This window comes from Mchenga conophoros, linkage group LG2 (genome assembly GCF_057382185.1).
Source record: "Mchenga conophoros isolate Kocher_MC1m ecotype Shallow Benthic linkage group LG2, M_conophoros_male_GT1.1, whole genome shotgun sequence".
Classification (NCBI taxonomy): Eukaryota; Metazoa; Chordata; class Actinopteri; order Cichliformes; family Cichlidae; genus Mchenga; species Mchenga conophoros.
The window spans coordinates 24,187,106-24,208,333 of record NC_140527.1 but is presented as its reverse complement, the minus strand read 5'-3'; the positions used below and the strand labels follow the sequence as shown (position 1 = coordinate 24,208,333).

Sequence of the window (21,228 nt, the reverse complement as noted above, 5' to 3'; positions counted from 1 at the left end):
TTATTCAAAGCTTCTTCTTTTTTTTTCGCGTCCCTTAGAGCATTTATCATTGCTCTTCTTCTATCAGATGGACTGACAGACTGCATGGACCCAGACTGCTGCATCCAGAGTCCCTGCCAGAACAGCCCCCTGTGCCGGGGCTCCCGGGACCCTCTGCTAGTCATCCAGCAGAGCCCGATGTCCCAGCCACGAGTCCGCTCCTTCTACGACCGCGTCAAGATGCTTGTGGGACGGGACAGCACCCACATCATCCCTTTGGAAAACCCGTTCAACTCCAGGTATGGCAGGAAATTCAACCGCTAGCAACTAAGGCCATATCTTAAGACTGTGACACAAAAGAGCCGTTCACAGAAACATTACAGATCTCATATTTTAAAATATGAGAATAATATGAAGTCACCGGTGAATATCTATACATACAGTGTAGTGATACTGTTCTGCGCCCCACAAACTAGCAATACAAGCCAATAATGAAAGTAGGAATGCAGGATAAAAGCTTTGATCATCTACATTTACTTTGTCTTTCGTTGGTGTTGCAAACACTGTAACATTGTGTGGTGACTGTGCATGACTGCAATCTGACTGCGAATCTTAAAAGATTTGACATTTAAGTGAAAAAATACGAGCCGTGGAAAATTTCCAATCTTTAGATTTCCAAAAACAAATATCAAATAGACTTTGAAATGGTTCGTACAGCTAGCCAAGACCTTAACAAATCCCACAGCCAATTGCTGGCAAGCCAAGATTCCCCATAGATTTAGAAGAGCTGTGAAGCGCTGTCCACTGTGTTGATTTTCCTCCGAATATATTTACACATGCTGACATCGGACGTTTCAAAGAAAATAACTTATCAAAGCGACGCTACCCTGAAATGTTTAAATGTTAATCTGCGTCTATTAGTTCTCGAGAATGCAATCTCTCGCCCGTACTTAACAATACGTGCACATCCCATCTATATTGTCATGGTTTGTTTACGTGATTGACACGAGCTCATCTAGACGGTGGGGGTAGCTGATTGTTTCTAATTAATGAGTGGTGGAAGAGCAGGGCAATAATTGAATGGGCAAATTGGATGATTGAAAGATGGAGAGATTAATCAAATCAGATGATGGATGGTTTGGGAAGACTGGTTTGACAGGCTGACTTTCGCTCCCCTCACTTGTGTCTCCTCTGTCTTCTTCCAGCTTGGCATCTCTAATTCGGGGTCAGGTGTTGACTACAGATGGAACCCCTCTGGTGGGGGTGAACGTGTCTTTTGTCAACTATCCCCACTACGGATACACGCTGACACGGCAGGATGGAATGTATGTACAACAGCCACCCAGCACTCCTTGCTGAAATATGGAAACTACCTCACCACATAGGCTCTGTTATTAAATCAGATTTGATTAGATTAGGTTAGAAAACTGATCCCACGAGAAGGCAGTGCTGTTGGTGGAATAAATAATTAGATACATGAAAGAAAAGGAGATTTCAAATAGCAGAGGAGTAAATGTCTGTAACAAGAACAACACAACTGAGGATTGTAACACTAGAATCTTCTCTGAAGTGAAACTGCTAAAAAGAAAAACACATGTACATTATAGCAAATGCAGAGGAAGAAAGGGAAAAACAAAGTGCATAACGCAATGTAGGGTTTAAATTCTTCCTTCTACTTCATTACCTCTTACTTCTTCCTCCTGTTAAACTTGATTTGATTTCGTGATTTCACATGTGATTTTCTTTTTCACTGTAGCGATCAAAGCAAGGTTGAATCAAAGCCTTAACAGCTTAATTTTTGAATTTCTTAGGTTTTTTTTCTTCTTTGATAGCCACTTTCCAAACACACTTAGTTAAGTCATCTTACATGTCTTTTTAGTTCCTCTGCAGGAATTCCAGCTTCTCGGCTGCTTTGATTTGACTTCTCTGTCCAATTTCCCCCCCAACAACTTCTATTTAATTTAAGTCTGGCTGACATCTCTAACATGTTATTTCAAAATTTGATTCACTGGTTCTTCAGCCTGATCTCCACGCATTAAAAATACATTTTTCTCCTCTCCCTGTCTTCTGTCATATTCTTTAAGCAATCGCCTTTTATCATTTGTTTCTTTGCAGCAGTTTCTTCAAGAAATATGCAAACTTCTTGTAATGTTTAATTCCAGACGCGGTCTTCAATGAACACGTCAGCGTCTGGTCTTGTTTGGTCTCGCGGATTCTATGTTATTTTCTCGCAGCTCTTCACGCAGCTCTGGCCGTTTCCCATAAGACGTGTCAATTGTGTGCGTGCGTGCGTGTGTGTGTGTGACCTTTTCCTCTACTAATCATTAACCTACAGCTGTTACCCATAATTTAGTGACAAAGGGTAAAAGGATAACATCTAATAAAATCACTTCTGTTATGAGACGTGTGTTCTAACGTCGCCTTGTTCATATTTCAGAGCAGACCGATGGCTAGGTTGGCCTTCAACTTGTCACCTTGTTGTGGTCTGTGTACTGTTTTTTTGGACCGTAATTAATAATGTCGGAATATTTATTTCAGGTGTTTTGTTGTTGTGGAGTAATTGCTGTGTTAAGCTCTGTTTAGGTCTAAGTAACTTGGCCTGTCCATCCACCACGGCACTCCCCATGTATACCTCATTCCCGTCCTCTTCTCGCAAACCTCTCCAGGTTTGACCTGATAGCTAATGGTGGTGCATCACTGACCCTTCGGTTCGAGCGCGCCCCCTTCCTGAGCCAGGAGCGCACCGTGTGGCTGCCCTGGAGCCAGTTTTATGCTATGGACACTCTGGTGCTTAAGACAGAAGAGAACACGATCCCAGGCTGTGACCTGAGCGGTTTCGTCAGGCCTGACCCACTTGTGATTGCATCCCCTCTCTCCTCCTTCTTCAGCTCCAAGCCAGGGGAGAAACCCATCATACCGGAGACACAGGTGCAGTACCACTGACCTCTGGCTGCCGGCTAATCTTCCTTCTGGTTCCCTCGCTCTCTTCCCACTCTCCTGTATGCTTATCTTTTTGTAGCTCTCTTTCTCCTTCCGCTTCCATAGTTCCCCCATTTTATTCCCTCTTTCCTATTCCTTTATTTCTCCCATTGTTTTTTTGCCATTTCTTGTCCTTCAGCCATCAGTGGAAGCGTGACCCCCATTACTCCCTCTTTCTCTAATCCTCCCTAATCCCTCTCTCCCGCCATCCTCTCTTTGTCTTCCAGGTGCTGCATGAGCAGATCGAGGTGCCTGGCACAAGTTTAAAGCTGTGCTACCTAAGCTCCAGGACCCAAGGTTATCGCTCCCTCCTCAAGGTCACCATGACTCCAGCTGTGGTGTCCATGGGCCTTCTGAAGGTTCACCTGATGGTCGCGGTGGAGGGCCACCTCTTCCAGAAGTGGTTCCACGCCTCGCCCAACTTGGCATATACCTACATCTGGGATAAGACAGATGCATACGGGCAAAGGGTCTACGGGCTTTCCGAAGCTGTCGGTAAGTGGAAGGGATGGATGGAGGAAAAGCTGTGCTGGCGGGCACAGATCTTTTTTTTTCTCCCAGCCTTGCGCACCCTGAATACATTAGACACTTTACCACTAAGACAGCACTGGTTATGACAGAGGGAGTGGGGCTAATTAGTGAGCCTGAAGGAGAGATAATACACCAGAAACCCAGCTTGGATCCACTTCGCAATATGGCCCCAGTGAAGGGCTCTTTTTTTTTTTTCATATGTCTATTTTTCATTGAAGCCGCGTTTGGTTCAGTCAGCCAGCCGTAACTGTGGTGAAGGGTTATTAACCATCAGGAGGAGTTAGCAGTTAACTACTGGAGCAGCAAGCAGGAGTCCAGGGGAGCCTCAGTGCTATTACATTCTGCTGTCACAGTCGCTCACAGATGCTGTCAGCCAAACACTGCTGTCAGGCCACAGATGCAGTGGACATCTGGGGCTTCAGTGTGGAGGGGCACACTGTTTGGAAAATTGCATTCGCTGAAAGATCTTAAATGTCCCTTGAGTAGGAGCAATTTTCCAATTCCTGGAGAATATAAAGGACATACGTGGCTGATGATTAGGTTATGTTTTGCTAAGCATAGATACAGACACAGGTATACTGCATTACTGCTTGTAGTGAAGCTGAAAATGTGCTGGCAGCAGCACTCTCTTTAACTCAGGAGGGAAATGATGTGTTAACACACTTTTTTCCCTTTAACAAGCAGGAACACAACAGCACACCCATGAAAAAAACCCAAAAACAAGCACGTAACACAAACACTCTCTGAGTAGTCTTCAAAAATACACCTGATCGCAACTAATTTCCCTTAATTGTTCAATTTATTTACTCAAATTAACCGTGGCTCAGTCAGGACGCGAACACGATCAGGGCATTATTTTTCCACGAGCAAAGTTTTTACTGTTGCAGCCAGCGTGGCCTGCAGGTTTAAAGGGCAATCTTTCCAATTAGCAAGCTTTTTAATTGATTTAACAGCATGCCAGAGTGTTAGTAAGGTGCGAGTGCAGGTTTTGGTACAGGTGCTAACTAGCTTCTCTGTGTTTCACACCTTAAATGAACTTAGGAGATTATATTTTGATGAAGTTTCACAGCCTCTCTTCCTATGTTGTTTCTTAAATGATTCTTTGATGTTTTCTCATCCCTTTATTTTGCACGTTCCCCTCCACCCAACCCCACCCCTCTCGTTTCTCTTGCCTCTACTCTTTCCTGCATGTAGTGTCAGTGGGCTATGAGTATGAGTCATGTGCCAGTCTCATCCTCTGGGAGAAGAGGACGGCCCTCCTGCAGGGCTACGAATTGGATCCCACAAATCTGGGCGGCTGGTCGCTCAACAAGCACCACATACTCAACACACGCAGTGGTACGTATACACACACACTTACACACTCATAGTTATGCAAAAGCCTTTTCTGTTTGTCCCCTGTTTTGCCTTCCAGTTTATATTTAGCCCGTTCCCTGTGTGTAGCAGGTTTACAGTACACAATGTGTTATTGTCTTGGTGGTGCTGGTGGAGAGGGGTTAGACCACACTGCGCTTCCTCTAGTTGAAGTTGCCAGACTTTACCTGTCAGTGAGGATTTTCACAGGAAGTGTTGTCTCACCTAGTTTGACTCCCTCATCCACTAAAAGTGTGCACCGACCAATCAGCAGCAGCTACTAAAACAGAGACAGGTGGTGTGGTTGGCAGAGACACCTTTGCCAAAACTTAGTTCAGGATCGCTTGAGTGGTATTCCATAAGCTGTATATAAAAGATAGATGATCTCACCTATTGGTTTGTGAACTCCAATTGTGAGGCCTTAATTTTAGCATTATGGCCATTGCCGTGTTGGCGCAGGATCAGCTAGTGCCAGTAAGCTCGGTTACCAAGTCCGTGTCGTTTCCTCGAATAGACAGAGATAAATGTGAAATAATACTAGAATTTCATTCATTAAAACTGGAACTTCGGCTTCTTGGACATGAGCTGAAATAATATTTGTCACCGCAAACCCAGTCGTGAAGTCCAGTTCAGTGAGTTGAATTAGCTGATAGCTACCAATTAAAGGGAACTGTAATTTTGTTTTGGGGTTTTTTGGCACTTTTATGTTGGCTTCGTTTTTCAACCCTAAGGGTTGCCGCTTGGTTTGAACGAGCTAATTAGCTCACTATGCACAACTTCAGCCGAGGCTAAAAGCTTCCAGGTATCAAATTAAAAAAAACATTGAACAAGATAAATTTTGCATTCTTGATGGCTCCACCAACGAGTTAAAGGAAACCATTTCTACATCGGGGTGGATGTGATTGGGGGTAGCTGATTCCACTGTTACCTGTGGAATAATGAGCCCTTATCTGCTTTTGATATATCTGTTTGTCTTTTGTTGTTCACAGGCATCCTTCACAAAGGCAGCGGGGAAAACATCTTTGTGACAGAGCAGCCTCCAGTAATCACGAGCATCATGGGGAACGGCCGCAGGCGCAGCATCTCGTGCCCCAGCTGTAATGGCCTCGCGGACGGCAACAAGCTGCTGGCTCCGGTTGCTTTGGCAATGGGCATCGATGGCAGCCTGTATGTCGGGGACCTCAATTTTGTGCGCCGGGTCTACCCATCTATGAACACAACTGGCATCCTGGAACTGAGGTAAACCTCCAGATCTATGGGACAGTAAATTACGAATTAATAGAATAGTAATCAATAGGAAAGCAGTTGTGAATTTAGAGGTTTCTCTATGTTGCAGATATATTGAGGTAAGTCACCAGGAAAAGGAAAAATTGTGGATAAAGACTGGATGTTTTCAGTGCTTACAAGATGTTAGATGAAAGAAGTGAGGTGAGAGACTTGGACTGGCAAGAAATATAGACTGTGCTAGATAACATTTCCCCAGGGTGTTTTTACACATCTTTAAATGTTGCTCTTCACACCACTGCCAGCTTTGTGTTGCTCTCTGTAGGTTGCTCTGTGCAGACTGTGTGAATTAACATTTGTTTTGCTGTGCTTCTGTCTCCCTTTCTTTTCTTAAAGGAACAAAGATTTCAGACACAGGTAAGAGGCTCAGGATGAGAAATTAACAACATGCCAGCAAAGGAAAAAATAAATGCAAAAGCGCTTCAAAGTATCATTTACAATGTAAATCCAGGCTGATAATTATAGTTTTTTTGTCTTTTTTTGCTTCAGTAATAACCCAACCCATAAATACTTTATGGCTGTGGATCCGGTATCTGGGGCGCTGTTTATCTCAGACACAAACTCGCGACGGATTTACCGCGTGCGGTCATTAACCGGTGGTCGTCTGCTGTCGGATAATGCTGAGGTCGTGGCGGGGACCGGGGAGCAGTGCCTGCCCTTCGATGAGCGCTGTGGCGACGGTGGAAAAGCCACTGAAGCTACACTTATGAGCCCCAAAGGTGAGCCACTTAGGGGGAATTTCACGTCACAGTTAACTTCATATTGTTCAAATTGCATTTTCTTGTATTACAGTATAAAATGTGGATACAGACTCTTAAGACATCCTTCGAAATGAGTTTTGTTGAGGAGACTTTGTGATCCACAGTTCAGTTCACAAGACGTGTAATTTAAGGGTGCTTACATTTTCACTGATGAGGTTTTTTTTTTCATAATGCACCCATCTTATGACTCAACTAAAGCAGGACAGAGACAGAAGGAGGTTATAAACCAGGTTAATGTTAAACTTATAATGGGATTATTTTTGTGGATCATTGGATCTCAGAACACTGTGACACCAAACTGTCAAGGATGTCACACTGTCACATTTCTTGTCATGTGTGTACATGTAGCACCACAGATGTTAGAATATATACACTGTGTGCATGCAAGAGTGCATGCATGTGTGTGTGCATGCACGGTTCATGAGATAAGATGGGACGATCGGGGAAGACAATGAACTGCTGATTCTCTCTTACCCGTCACGCAGTCAGAAAGCGTCAGTTCCTCCCTTTTCCTGTTTCTTCTCTTCCTCCAGCTCTTCCGCTCTTTTTCCTATTTATCTCCGTATCATTTACTCTGTGCACCCTTCGCTGTATCCTCCATCTGTTGTTTACTATCCCAGTGCATCTAGAAGTTATTTCTGGGCACACTTTACTTGAACAGTCACACCTCTCTGAGCGTCTGCTGTCTGATAGACTGACGGGGTGACACCAACCCAGTGATAAAGGATAAAACGGAGAGAGGTATAAACAAGTCGAAAGTTGGGTGTCAAAAAACAAAAAACAAAAAAGAGATCAAGAGGAAACCAAGGAAGGAAGAGAAGCGCAAGAGATCACTCGCCATTCTAGATGATCTGCGTGCCGTCTGCGGTTGCCCTCTAAGGGGAGTTCAGCTCGGCATCCCAATGACTCATCCCAAAACTAACATTTCTCAACAGTTCAATGCCCGTTCCATCTCTGTGTTCCCTCTCATTCGATGAAGCATTGAGCAATTGAGCGGCCCGGGCTGCTATTCATTTTCAGCAGCTGAAAGAGTGAAGTTTAATTGACTTAAAATGTCTATGGGTATGGCCCCGCAGTGTTTGAGTTATGAGTCGTCATTCACGGTGTTCATCTCCCCCCGCTGACAGGTATCGCAGTGGATAAAAACGGGCTGATGTATTTCGTGGACGCCACCATGATCCGCAAGGTGGACCAGAATGGCATCATCTCTACTCTGCTGGGGGCTAACGACCTGACCGCCGTGCGGCCTCTGAGCTGTGACACCAGCATGGACGTCAGCCAGGTCGGGAAAAAGAGACAAAAGCCGACGGTGTGATTGATGATGATCTAAGAGCTCCCTTAGTGCTGAGCTATGATGACTCTGTGGAGTAGAGCCAGCCGGGAGGTCAGGGAGAAACTGATTTAGGGAGGGATTAAAGAGTCAATGGATAAATGAATGGATCAGAAGAAAGTGAACACTGCTGCAGTCACTTAAATGAATAAGAGACTTGTCTGAACCTTGGCACCCTTTCGGCATAGATACCGTCTCACAGATCGTATAACTTCTGTTTCTGCCCGTCAGGTGCGTCTTGAGTGGCCCACAGACTTAGCCGTGAACCCCATGGACAACTCTCTGTACGTCCTGGAAAACAACGTCATTTTACGCATCACTGAGAACCACCAGGTCTGTACATACAGGGCTGCAAACCCATTAGAGTGCACACTCATCATAGGCTTTGACAAGATTTCGTCCCAATTAGCCTTCCTAAAGCCAATTTAGAAGTAAAAAGTTCAAATTCTAAGTTTTGCAGGAAAATTACTGATTAATTAGTTCTAGGAAGATACTACTTACTACTTTGGAATCTTATGTTGGCATCCTACTTTTTTGGATCATCAATACTTTCTGCATTGTTTCCTAAAGGTGAGCATTATAGCGGGTCGGCCTATGCACTGCCAAGTGCCGGGCATTGACTACAGCCTCAGTAAGCTGGCTATACACGCCGCCCTGGAGAGTGCCACAGCCATCGCCTTGTCCCACACCGGCATCCTGTACATCGCTGAAACAGATGAGAAAAAGATTAACCGAGTGAGACAGGTATGCGGTTGTCTGGTTGTTTCTTTGTTCAAAGTGTGGGTGTTTTTTTTTAATTTATTTATTTGTTCATTTATTTATTTTTAGGTGAGCACTAATGGAGAAATCTCTCTCCTGGCCGGTGCTGCCTCTGACTGCGACTGCAAGAACGACGTCAACTGCAACTGCTTCTATGGTGACGAGGGCTACGCCCCCGACGCTGGCTTGAACTCCCCAACTTCCCTGGCCGTGTCCCCCGACGGGACTCTTTTTATTGCAGACCTCAACAACATACGCATCCGAGCCGTGCGAGCGAACCGGCCCGGCCCTGCCCTCTCGAGCGTCGGGTACGTGGGATCGGCGCAGTACGAAGTCGCGTCTCCGAGGGAGCAGGAGCTGTATGTCTTCAACGGGGAGGGGCTTCACATCCAGACAGTCAGCCTCGTGACTGGGGAGCCGCTTTTCAACTTCACCTACAGCCCCGATGGCGAGCTGGCCATGCTGGTGGATAACTGCAACAATACTGTGAAAGTGAGGCGGGATGGGCTGGGCCAAGGAGGAGGAGCCGGCCTGCTCAGACTGGTGCTGCTGCCTGAGAATCAAGTGGTGACCCTTGCACTGGACCCCAGTGGGGGGCTGCGTAGTGTGTCAGCCTTGGGCCAAGAAGTGGCTCTGATGAGCTACAGCGGCAACACGGGCCTCCTGGCAACCAAAGCTGACGAGACTGGATGGACCACATTTTACCAGTAAGTGTGTGACACTGTCTGCATTGTCGTCTTTGAGTGCTGTCGGGTTCATTTCCATCAATTCCCGTCCTCTGATTCCTGCTTTCTCCTTGAGTTTCACAAAGTGCTCTGCTGCCCCCAAGTGTTAGCTTTTATATCTACAACCAAACACCCCCACCCCCTTGCCAAACTGTTTTTTGTGACTGTTGGGTGTGCGCTCGATTTTCAACACACAGGTGGCACAAGTATGAACAAGTCTGCAATCTCCCATTTCGCAGGTATGACAGCGAGGGTCGACTGACCAACGTGACGTACCCGACGGGCATGGTGACAAGTCTGCACCGAGAGATCGAGCGCTCCATCAACATCGACATTGAGAGCTCGAGCAGAGACGACGATGTCACCGTCATCACCAACCTGTCCTCGGTTGAAGCCTCATACACCGTGGTACAAGGTAGGGGACACGCTTAGCACATACCTGGACACACGGAGGAAAAATGATCCGGCATTGAATTTTTAAATACTTGTGAAATGATGTGGCACAAAGACAGGCTAATCCTGGGTTCAACTTATCAACATGGAACAGTGCAAATCAAGCAACTATCGTTCATTAGTCATTCTGAGTAGACTTTTAAGTAATCCTGATAACGGTGAAGCAGATCTGTTTATGTGGTATCATCGCCCTAATGAGATTCATGCAGGCTCTAGCACTGCTTTGTCTTAGCATTCAAAAAAACACAGCCGCCCTCTGATGCTGAATGTGCTCAGGCCTGCCGGCTCTAATTGAAAGTCTTATAATTTTCACTCAGTTATGTGCATGCTCCAGGAGATTATTTTCTTTCCCCCTACCCACACCCAGCCCTCTCTCGCTCCCCTCTTAAGGAGTAAAATTACCAATATATAGTTAATCCCAGCTGGGATCATCCTGCTTTTGAATATCATCACAGCAAAATTCATTAACTCGTGTAGAGTGAATCCTCCTCATCCCTCAAGCTCTCTCCTTACACACAGACAGAAACACACGCACACATACTGACAGTTCCCATGATCCCTGAGCTTATTTGGTCTGTTTAGAGAGGTGGGGGGACAAAGACGAAGAAGAAGAAGAATTCTCCCGACCCCCCCACCCCTCCACTGACCGGTGCCGTGTGACGGATGTCTGAATCCAGACCAGACTCGTTACGGTCCAAAAACATTGAGAAAACCTTGCGTCTACATATATGTTTAGTCGTCCACCTTTGTTGTGGTAGAAGAGAAGAGTTGTTCACACGGCTGTAAGTAATTTAAGGTTTCCACTGCACTGTGTGGGTTTGAGCACAGCTCTCTGCTGACATACTCACTTAACCGTCTCCCTCACTTTCGGCTCTTTCTCGCTCTCTTCATTAACTCCAGCACAGTGAATTCTCCTTGGCCCTCCAGCTCTCATTTCACCCTCTCTCTCTCTCTCTCTCACGCACGCTCGCTATCCCTCTACCTCGCTTCTGTTTTATTACGAGGTTGTTCAGACAGAGAGAGCGGAGAAGATTTATCTAAAGGCTGTTGCTGCCAAGTCAATGGAAAAAGCTTCACTTGTCTGTTTGAGGCATTGTTAAAATGTGCCTGGAGCTTTATTACAAATTGGCCTTATGGATTACTGTCATTTATGGCAGGACTTCAAAGAGACAACCATCCAATCCCCTACCCTCTCACCTTTTGTAAGTGAAATAAAGAAAGCTCCCAACTCTGCATCTTCTCGATATTTCTGAGCTGAAAACAATTTAATCTCGCTTTTAATCACTTCATTGTGGTCGGGGGTGGGGAGGAGAGCTTGCTTTCAGACATCAGAGGGAAAATTTAGCCTCTGCATTAATCACGGGCTTATCTGTCTCTATTCTTGTTGAAGTCGATAAATTGGAGAGATGTTGATTGTGGAGCGATGTCTCTTTAGCCTGAGGATTTTTCTATTTAGAATAGCGCGCAGTTTGTGGGAAGGAGTCAGAAATCAGGTCGGCAAACGTTTAATGGACACGATCTGATTCCGACTGACGTAAGCCTCTGTGACTCGGATTTCCCATCGCCATCAGATGCTAAAGTGCCCGTTCTGTCGGATCACTTCTGATTGGTCCATCGGGTCTAAGCTTGGATTTTGTGCGGTAAAAAAACAGAGTAAATACGTGAATCTGTCAACACAGGCTGCAGTTTGCCTGACAGAATCAGCTCATCCAAACAGTAGAAAGCTTATGTAACATTTCCCAGACCACAGTGAAAATGCAGTACGGTTGAAAAGCAGTGCAAAGATAAAATGATACAACTTGTCTGATGGAACCTACAGTGTTTTTTTATCTTTTCACCTTCTTTTACTGTACGTATAGTAATTTTCAGAGTGAATGATCCTATGTATCCTTGCCTGAAAGGTCATAAAACGTAATGTATTCTCCTCACCAGTGTTCATATCCTATCTATTGCCAATATCCTCTGCATGAAACTAGTACCTTCACATTGCTATTCTGATTTCATAGATTATAATTTTTTTACCGACTGTCTGACCTGAATCGAATACTTTGAGGTTTCGATTTGCTAAGATTTAGGTACTACGCTTCTTCTGAGGTACTGTCATTTGGATCTCAACACAAGAACTTAGGTTGCAGTTGAATAGTCAGACTTTCTCTTTTTCAAACCACTTTTCATTCACCTCAGTGGAAAACGTCATGAAGCAAAGGAAAGGTGCAGAGGAGAATTTGCAAAGATGTAGGCAAAGAGACTGCACTTACACTAAGCTGTTTGATAATATGAGGAGGCTGTTGACCTGAGTGTGCCAGGTAGAAGCTGAAATTGCCCAAAGATGAAGCACTTTCCACTTTATTAGTTAGATTGGAGTTTATAAGAAGAATATCTTTTCCTGTCACAGCGGTGGTGTTGTCTTAAGAGATGTTGCTCCCCCTCCTGTCCACTCGTATTTTCTCTTTCTGTCTCTCTCCGCTGAATCGACTTTAACTCATCCTTTATTGGGGCTTTCAGCATCTCTGGAGCAAAATTAAGTAATGATAATCCTAAAAGTTGGCAGTGTGTGCAGCAGCTCCCAAAACAAGGATATAAGCACACAACACTAAACTAAACAACCTTCCCTTTTACATTATTTTAAAATGGCTAATTAGCTTTATTTATATAGCGCTTTTGTAAACTCATGCTGAAAAATACTTCACATGAGGCAGCAGCAGCAGATTTAAATAAAGTGGAACGTTTCGAGTTGGTTTAACAAATTGTTAAAAGTTTTCAAAGTATTTGTATATCAGCTCCAGATGTGGCATTAGGCTGACAGTTTAGCAGTCTAGTCATCACTTTGTTCTCAAGCATTATCTTCTTTCCTTTCATAGTCCGCTGTAGCCTGTGCTTAAGGAAGTCATAAAGGAAGCACTAAAGCACTTTAGTGTTTACCAGCTCTTATTATGGTCGCCACACCCATATTTCCGGGTCACTTCACTCATTGTGGAAGCTTCCCAAAAGACATTGGCTATTCAGTTGGAACCTGGAAGTCTTGTGTGCCACTCGTCTTGTCTTTGATGCCGTGTCTGCTGGTGTCCCCCTACAGACCAAGTGAGGAACAGCTATCAGCTGTGTAACAACGGGACCCTAAGAGTGATGTACGCCAATGGGATGGGCATCAGTTTCCACACAGAGCCGCACATCCTGGCGGGTTCTGTCAGTCCAACCATCGGCCGAAGGAACATCACTCTGCCTACAGACAATGGTCTCAACTCCATTGAGTGGCGACTGCGCAAGGAGCAGACCAAGGGCAAGATCACCGTGTTTGGGAGGAAGCTGAGGGTAACCAATTTTACTAACCTGTCCACTGCTTTGTTAAAATCCACATGTGCAGTTCACTTAACTTACCTGACAAACGCCTTCCTTTTCTTTAGGCTCATGGTCGCAATCTCCTCTCCATCGATTTCGATCGCAACACCCGTACGGAAAAGATTTACGACGATCACCGCAAGTTCACGCTGCGCATCATGTACGATGCTCAGGGCCGGCCAGCTATGTGGTTGCCCAGCAGCAGCCTGGCTGTAGTCAACGTGTCGTACTCCGCCACCGGACAGCTTGTAGGGCTGCAGAGGGGAAGCATGAGTGAGAGGACGGAATTTGACCCCCAGGGACGCATCCTGTCTCGCTCTTTTGTAGACGGGAAGGTGTGGAGCTACAGCTATCTTGACAAAGTGAGTGCATTTATCTTCAACACTGTCAGCCGCAGAGTCACATCCAGAGGAAGGCATTAGCAAGAAAGTACAGTAATTTGGATTGTAGGACTGAGTGAAATAATACATCATTTTTATGGTTATGAAGGTTCAGATTTGTCAGGGGAGAGAGCAAATTACTCCTGGTGCTATTTCACAGGAGACAAGTCACGCAGTGATAATGCTATTATATTAATCCGTATTTCACCTCCCTGCTCTGCTTCCAGTCCATGGTGCTGCTCCTGCAAAGCCAGAGGCAGTACGTCTTTGAGTTTGACGCCTCGGGTCGAGTCACAGCTGTCACGATGCCCAGTGTCGCTCGCCACACTATGTTCACGCACGTGTCCGTTGGCTATATTCGCAACACCTACAACCCTCCGGAGAGCAACGCCTCCATCATCCACGATTTCAGTGAGGACGGCAGACCTCAGGCCGTACATTACCTGGGCACTGGGCGGCGTGTCCTCTACAAGTACGGCAAGCTAACAAAGCTGTCGGAGATCGTTTACGACAGCACCGCCGTCACTTTTGGGTATGACGAGACAGCCGGCGTGCTAAAGATGGTCAACCTGCAGAGCGGGGGTTTCTCCTGCACCATCCGCTATCGCAAAATGGGCCCGCTTATCGACAAGCAGATCTATCGCTTCAGTGAGGAGGGGATGGTCAACGCGCGGTTCGACTACACCTACCATGACAACAGCTTCCGGATTGCCAGCATGAAGCCGGTCATCAGTGAGACGCCACTGCCTGTTGACCTCTACCGATATGATGAGATCTCTGGAAAGGTGCAGAAGATTTGTTCTGGTTTACTTTCCTGTTTTAGCAACGCCCTTTCCAAGTATTTGTAGCTTACCTTTCTTGCTTTTTCCTCCTTACAGATAGAACACTTTGGAAAGTTTGGGGTCATTTACTACGACATCAATCAAATCATCACCACTGCCGTTATGACACTGAGTAAGCATTTTGACACCCACGGTCGCATCAAGGAGGTCCAGTACGAGATCTTCCGTTCTCTCATGTACTGGATGACGGTCCAGTATGACAGCATGGGACGTGTGGTGAAGAGAGAGCTTAAGATCGGGCCCTACGCCAACACCACACAGTACCGCTACGATTACGATGGAGACGGGCAGCTCAGTGGCGTCAAGGTGAGCAGAGAGGCTGGGATTCTAACCGTGCGGTGTGTCTTCATTAGAGGCTGAAGTATCCATAACTCTGATTTACAAACATCATTGTTTGTTTCCAGGTGAATGATTGGTCTACCTGGCGCTACAGCTACGACCTTAACGGTAACCTCCACCTGCTGAATCCTGGGAACAGTGCCCGGATCTTGCCTCTGCGTTACGACCTCAGAGATCGCATTACGCGCCTGGGAGATGTCCAATATCGCTTGGACGAAGACGGCTTCCTGAGTCAGCGTGGGACGGACGTTTTTGACTATAACTCCAAAGGTCAGCTCCTGCGGGCGTACAACAGAGGTCCAGGAGGCTGGAGCGTTGTATATCACTATGATGGGCTCGGTCGCAGGGTGTCCACAAGGAACAGCCTGGGGCAGCACCTTCAGTTCTTCTATGCTGACCTCAACCATCCAACCAGGGTGACGCACATCTTCAATCACTCCAGCTCTGACATCTCGTCACTCTACTATGACCTCCAGGTGGGCGTGGTTGGTTAATTATAAGATCATCCTATAATGTTTGTGGTACAGACTGATTAATCAGCACAAACACGATCCTGAACTAAAATGGGAATTTGTAACTGTCCTATGATCAGGGTCATCTCTTTGCCATGGAGGTGAGCAGTGGAGAGGAATATTACATAGCTTCTGACAACACCGGCACACCGCTAGCAGTCTTCAGCAGCAATGGACAAATGATCAAACAGGTATCCAGCTGTGAATCACACCTGTTCCACATTTATTCCCTCCACCATCCGCATTGTTGTTTATATTTGAGTGATCTGCTTCTTTTACCCAGGTCCAGTACACCGCCTACGGCGAGGTGTATCTGGACTCTAACCCAGAGTTCCAACTGGTGGTGGGTTTCCACGGCGGCCTGTACGACCCCTTGACGAAGCTGGTCCACTTCACCCAGCGGGACTACGATGTCTTGGCTGGGCGGTGGACCTCACCCGACTACAGCATGTGGCCCAAGATAGGAAAAGATCCCGCTCCCTTTAATCTGTATATGTTCAAGAACAACAACCCACTCAGTGACATGCTGGATGTTAAAAACTACGTCACAGGTAGAGAGTTACAAATATTATGTGGTCCAAATGGTGAAATGTGTTGTATGAATATTTAGCCCTTGTACTCTGTCTCAGATGGTTGGCTGTGTTTCTTCCTGGCATATTAAAAAGCAGGGAAAATAACGCTTCTAGTTTACTTAACAAGCTCATCTTAGCTTATGTCCTGAGACTGTCAGGAATCTCTAGTGTTCAGCAGAACAGATTGTTGTGGACTAGATAGTTTATGCTAGTAACAATGTACTACAGATGGCACGGACGAGATAAGTCACAAAAGCAAACACGCTTTCAGTTTTTTGGTTTTTTGTTATACTAAAACCACTGCTTCATTTGCTACTGTGTTTAACTTTGTCATTCAGCAAAAGTAATTTCCCCTCGTCTGCTTGCTGTAGATGTGAAGAGTTGGCTGGTAATGTTTGGCTTCCAGCTCAGTAACATAATCCCAGGGTTCCCTCGACACTCGCTCTACTTTGTGGAGCCACCGTATGAGCTGCAGGCCACCCAGCACTGTGAGAACGGACAGGTACACCTATTTAAAATATATACCCACTCTCATTATTAAATCAAATATTGACCATTTTCTTTTAAATCTAATATAAATGTGCCCTGTATTTACTCACTGCGGTCAGCTGTGTGTTATTACATTATCATCTCTTTCAAAAAAGTGACAAAGCTTTTCTTTAACTTTTTCTATATAGCTCATAACCGGGGTGCAGCAAGCAGCTGAGCGGCACAACCAGGCCTTCATGGCCCTGGAGGGTCGTCTGCTCAACAAGGAGCGTCGCAGGCGCAAGGACAAGCCTGGCCACTGGTTCGGCACCAGCACCCCCATAATAGGCAGAGGAGTAATGGTGGCGCTGCAGGAGGGGAGAGTGGTGGCTGGCGTGTCGGCGCTGGCCAGCGAAGACAGCCGCAAAGTGGCTCTGGTGCTCAATGGTGCGCAGTACCTCGAAGGCACGCATTACACACAGGATGGAAAGGACTGCCACTACTTTGTGAAGGTAGGCTCTGCTGACAGCGACCTGCTGGCCCTGGGGCTCACAAACGGGCGCAAGTCACTGGAGAGCGGAATCAATGTGACAGTGAGCGGGCGGTCGAGGAGAGGAGTGACCGTGGAGTTTGCAGTTCCATCATTATTACTGAGCGTTCGGTACGGGCTCGCTGCAGACGTGCTGGACGAAGAGAAGGTAAGACTGTTGGAGCTGGCCAGGCAGAGGGCGCTGGCGGGGGCCTGGGCCAAGGAACAGCAGCGAGCTAGGGACGGAAAGGGAGGCAGTCGCCTCTGGACAGAAGGGGAGAGACAGCAGCTCCTAACGACAGGTCGAGTACAGGGCTATGACGGCTACTACGTACTGCCTGTGGAGCAGTATCCAGAACTGGCTGACAGCAGCAACAACATCCAGTTTCTCAGACAGAACGAGATGGGCAGGAGGTAACAGCCCACTGGAAGGGCGGACTCTTCCCACTCTCTCCCACTTTCACATCTCGAGATTTTGTCCCGGTTCCTTTTTTTTTCTCTTACCCTCCCTCCTCTTAAAACCCATGGAGATTTAACCAACAAACGGGGTTATTCACGGAACGCTGCAGGGACTTTTAAAAAAGAATGACTTACCAGACAACACATTGTTAATTTTACTGCCACAGGCAAAAAAATAAAAATACAAATAAAAAATACAGTTTAGTCAGTCAGATTTTTTGTTCTGTTTTGTTTTTTTTTCTTTTGAAAAAACTTTGAACAACTGAAAAAGCACTGAAGAACTTTGAGAACTGTTGCTTAATGAGTAAGAAGATTCCCCTTTTTAAAAAAGATAGTGATATTTTTGCCCATATTTTTTGGGTCACACTGAGAGCGTCCATGACAGCTACTGGTAACACGGAGGGTTTGCACTGCGGTGGCTTCTGCGATCGAGGCTTATCTGTCTCTAATCGACGCTAGAGGCAAAAAAAACAAAAAAAAAGGGACCAAAGTGGAGGAGCACTCCAGAGTGCCGCCATTAAAACTGCTCATCAAAAGGAGGACGTCGTCCACAGCGACAGACACGGCAACGCTAAGAGTTGCCCACCACTATGAGTCGTCTCCCTGTCTCAGGCCTCCCATTGTCCACCTCGGACACCCAACCAAGCAACACGCGGGCTAACGGCATCCTTGAAAAATCCACGCTGTTAACAGACTACGAAGTAAACTTTTTAACAAAAACAAAGTCAAAAAAATGTGATGGCTATATTTGTGGACAGTGGTGTCACACGGCATTGTTTATTTTGAAACGGGGAAAAGAATCATACTACTTACATATGTGTCCGACTACACTGAATTTCAGGATGTTGCGTATACTGTAGATGCCGTAGTTTTGTACGTTCCAGTCGCGGTAGAATTGTGAGACTTTCACATAAGGCACTTCTGTACAGAACGATCAAACACACCAATCACAGAGTCCAGACAACATGCTTACGTTAGTATTTATTTGATTTTCTTCTTCTTCTTTTTTAAATTTATTTATTCTTAGTACTATATGACAATCATGAATGAGTCACCAGTTCTATTCAATATGAACATTAAATGGATGAGTTTATTTTCTTTTGTAAGATATGTAAGAAATTGTTCATTTTTGGGGTTTTTTTGTATTCATTTCCGTTTGCTGCCAGGGCAAATAATAGTCACTCTCAAAAAGAATAATTTATGTAATAAAGTGTTTTAAAAAAAACAGTTTATACTTTAAATAAAGTCTTTAAAACTGTGAAATCTGTTTTTTCGAAATATATTTCGATGTACAGTGTATAGACTTACCTTTATGCAGCACAGTAGAATATTGTTCAGATTATCAAGTTTTATATTTCTAAGAGGAAGTGGCTTGTAATGTGCAAAATCTTTAGCTGGTCTTACTACTCTAGAGTTTTGTGGCACTCTAATACTCCATATCTACAATATCGACCCCCCCACCCCACCCCCAGTTTGTTGTTTTTGACTGGGGGTTGTTTTTTTTTTCTTTTTGTTCGGAAGCTGTCCTAGATCCCAACAGCAGTAGCAGTAATGGATCCCTCTCACTGTGAAGAGACTCGTGCTGGATGTCATAATGTACCAAATCAGTATTATCAAAAGATGATTCTTATACATTCGCTGAAAACGAGACTCTTCTGAGAAACCTTATCAATAAAACATAATTGTTTACTTCAGCCGAGTGACGTGTACTTCACTTTCATCCCACTTTTCCGTTTGAAGACTACCGATGTTACTCATACGGAACATCCTCATTATTTTATGACATGCATTCGTATTAGTTGTGTGATGCTGAAATGCATTTCAAAGGTATCTTTGAGCTTGTTGCTGGTACTGGAAAGTTCCAATAATTAAAACGGGCAGCCCGCACCCAGCCCTTTCTTTGTTAACTGTACATAATTTCCTTAGGTTTGTTCGGAAAATAAGAGGTAATTAACAGCAGTGTTTTATAAACACACAGAGAGCTACCATTTCCCTCTCGTCTATGCTCTGGGGGGGGGCTACATTTTTTATATCTGCTGCCTCTTGACACTTACTCGGGCATGTTTACATAAGCTAAAGTAGATGTGACAGCATTTTGAATGAAGGCTTAATTATAAAGGAGGAGCGTGCGGTCGCAGATGATATCGCAGTGCCTTTGATGATGTTTCTTACAAATTTAAAAGCCCCCAAAAAACACAACCTCAGACTCGAACCTGCACTTTCACTCTTAGTCTCCAGCAATACACCTGCCAGGTTTGACAGGTGAAGTTGTGGTCTCCCTCTCTTTTTTTTAGGGGTTTCTCACTGTTGCCAAGGCAATTATCGCAATAAGGCACAGGGCAGGATCTGATATATTGCCAGCTCAGACAACACAGTTTAAAAAATATAACTCTGACATCTTCATGTCCATGCCACCAGCAACTACTCTAGTAAATGTTTCCTATAAACATTAAAAATGTTTGTATTAATGGGTATTAGTAATGTGATTAAAATGTGTAGAATTTACTGTCCATTTACGCTCACTGCTCGCTCTTTTAGGTACAACTTGCCAATACCGGGTTGGACTTCCTTTTGCCTTCAGATTTGCATCAAGTCTCCATGGCACAGACTAAAGAAGGTTCTGGAAATATTCCTCAGAGATGTTGTTCCAAAGTGGCATGACAGCATCACAAAGTCCATAATGTAACTCTCCCATTACCCCACATCCCAAAGGTGCTCTGTTGGCTTGAGATCTGGTGACTGTAGAAGCCGTTTAAATACAGTGACCTCACTGTCATATATTTAAGAAAGTAGTTTGAGGAGATCTGAGCTTTGTGAAAAGATGACAGCAGAAGATGGTTAAAGGGACAAACATGGTAAGCAATTATCCACAGCTAAGCTGTGGCATTTAAACAGTGCTAACATGGTACAAGAAAATATCCCCCACACTGTTACACCAACATCAGGCTGAACCATTGATACGAAGCAGGATGAATCCATGTTTTTTTTATGTTGTTTATGGAAAATTCTGACCCTGTCATCTAAGTGTTGCAGCAAAATCAAGACTCATAAGACCACATGGCATTTTCCCAATCTTCTATTATGAGTTGTAGCCTCAGTTTCCTGTTAATAGCTGACAGGAGTGATGCCTGGTCTGGTCTTCTGCTGGTCTTCTGCTCCATCAACTTCAAGTTTTGGCATAACGTGCATTCAGAGATGCTTTTCTGCATACCTCGGTTGTACAGAGTGAGTTCGTTAGGCAGGCAATAGTAACTCAACTATCAGCTATTAGGGGTCTAGCCATTCTCGTTCAGCCTCTGACATCATCAAGGCTTTTTCCCCCACAGAACTGCTTACTGTATATTTTCTCTTTTCCAGACCATTTTCTGCAAGCCCATGTTCTATGGGAAATCTCAGACTAGCCCACCTGGTACTAACAACAATGCCACATTCAAAGTCACTTAAATCACCTTTCTTCCCACTCTGAGCCTAGTTTGAACTATGTCACGTCAGCCATGTCTTCAAACCTAAATGCTTTAAGTTTCCGTCATGTTATTGTTTGAATGCATATTAGCAGTAATAAGAACATAATAAATTGCCCAGCCAGTGTAGGTTACAGCAGCATAAGCACAAGTTAAACTTATAACTTTAAAAA

The 21,228-nt window shown here is 45.1% G+C and overlaps 1 protein-coding gene across 13 annotated transcripts in view; it reads left to right on the top strand.

The window, feature by feature from the left end:
• tenm2a (teneurin transmembrane protein 2a) overlaps positions 1 to 19,288 on the top strand; it is a 219,860-nt gene extending 200,572 nt beyond the window's left edge. For all 13 annotated transcript variants that reach the window (XM_085289586.1, XM_085289577.1, XM_085289568.1 and 10 more), the window contains 22 exons: positions 68 to 278; positions 1,185 to 1,304; positions 2,646 to 2,907; positions 3,186 to 3,453; positions 4,684 to 4,827; positions 5,832 to 6,081; positions 6,463 to 6,483; positions 6,616 to 6,845; positions 8,015 to 8,169; positions 8,449 to 8,550; positions 8,788 to 8,961; positions 9,046 to 9,683; positions 9,941 to 10,116; positions 13,231 to 13,466; positions 13,559 to 13,855; positions 14,101 to 14,658; positions 14,752 to 15,021; positions 15,120 to 15,530; positions 15,647 to 15,757; positions 15,850 to 16,117; positions 16,510 to 16,640; positions 16,816 to 19,288. In XM_085289586.1, coding sequence (XP_085145712.1) covers positions 68 to 278; positions 1,185 to 1,304; positions 2,646 to 2,907; positions 3,186 to 3,453; positions 4,684 to 4,827; positions 5,832 to 6,081; positions 6,463 to 6,483; positions 6,616 to 6,845; positions 8,015 to 8,169; positions 8,449 to 8,550; positions 8,788 to 8,961; positions 9,046 to 9,683; positions 9,941 to 10,116; positions 13,231 to 13,466; positions 13,559 to 13,855; positions 14,101 to 14,658; positions 14,752 to 15,021; positions 15,120 to 15,530; positions 15,647 to 15,757; positions 15,850 to 16,117; positions 16,510 to 16,640; positions 16,816 to 17,553 — 5,771 coding nt within the window. In that variant the 3' untranslated portion in view covers positions 17,554 to 19,288. The remainder of the gene's footprint in view (positions 1 to 67; positions 279 to 1,184; positions 1,305 to 2,645; positions 2,908 to 3,185; positions 3,454 to 4,683; positions 4,828 to 5,831; positions 6,082 to 6,462; positions 6,484 to 6,615; positions 6,846 to 8,014; positions 8,170 to 8,448; positions 8,551 to 8,787; positions 8,962 to 9,045; positions 9,684 to 9,940; positions 10,117 to 13,230; positions 13,467 to 13,558; positions 13,856 to 14,100; positions 14,659 to 14,751; positions 15,022 to 15,119; positions 15,531 to 15,646; positions 15,758 to 15,849; positions 16,118 to 16,509; positions 16,641 to 16,815) is intronic.
• Positions 19,289 to 21,228: the final 1,940 nt, after the last annotated feature.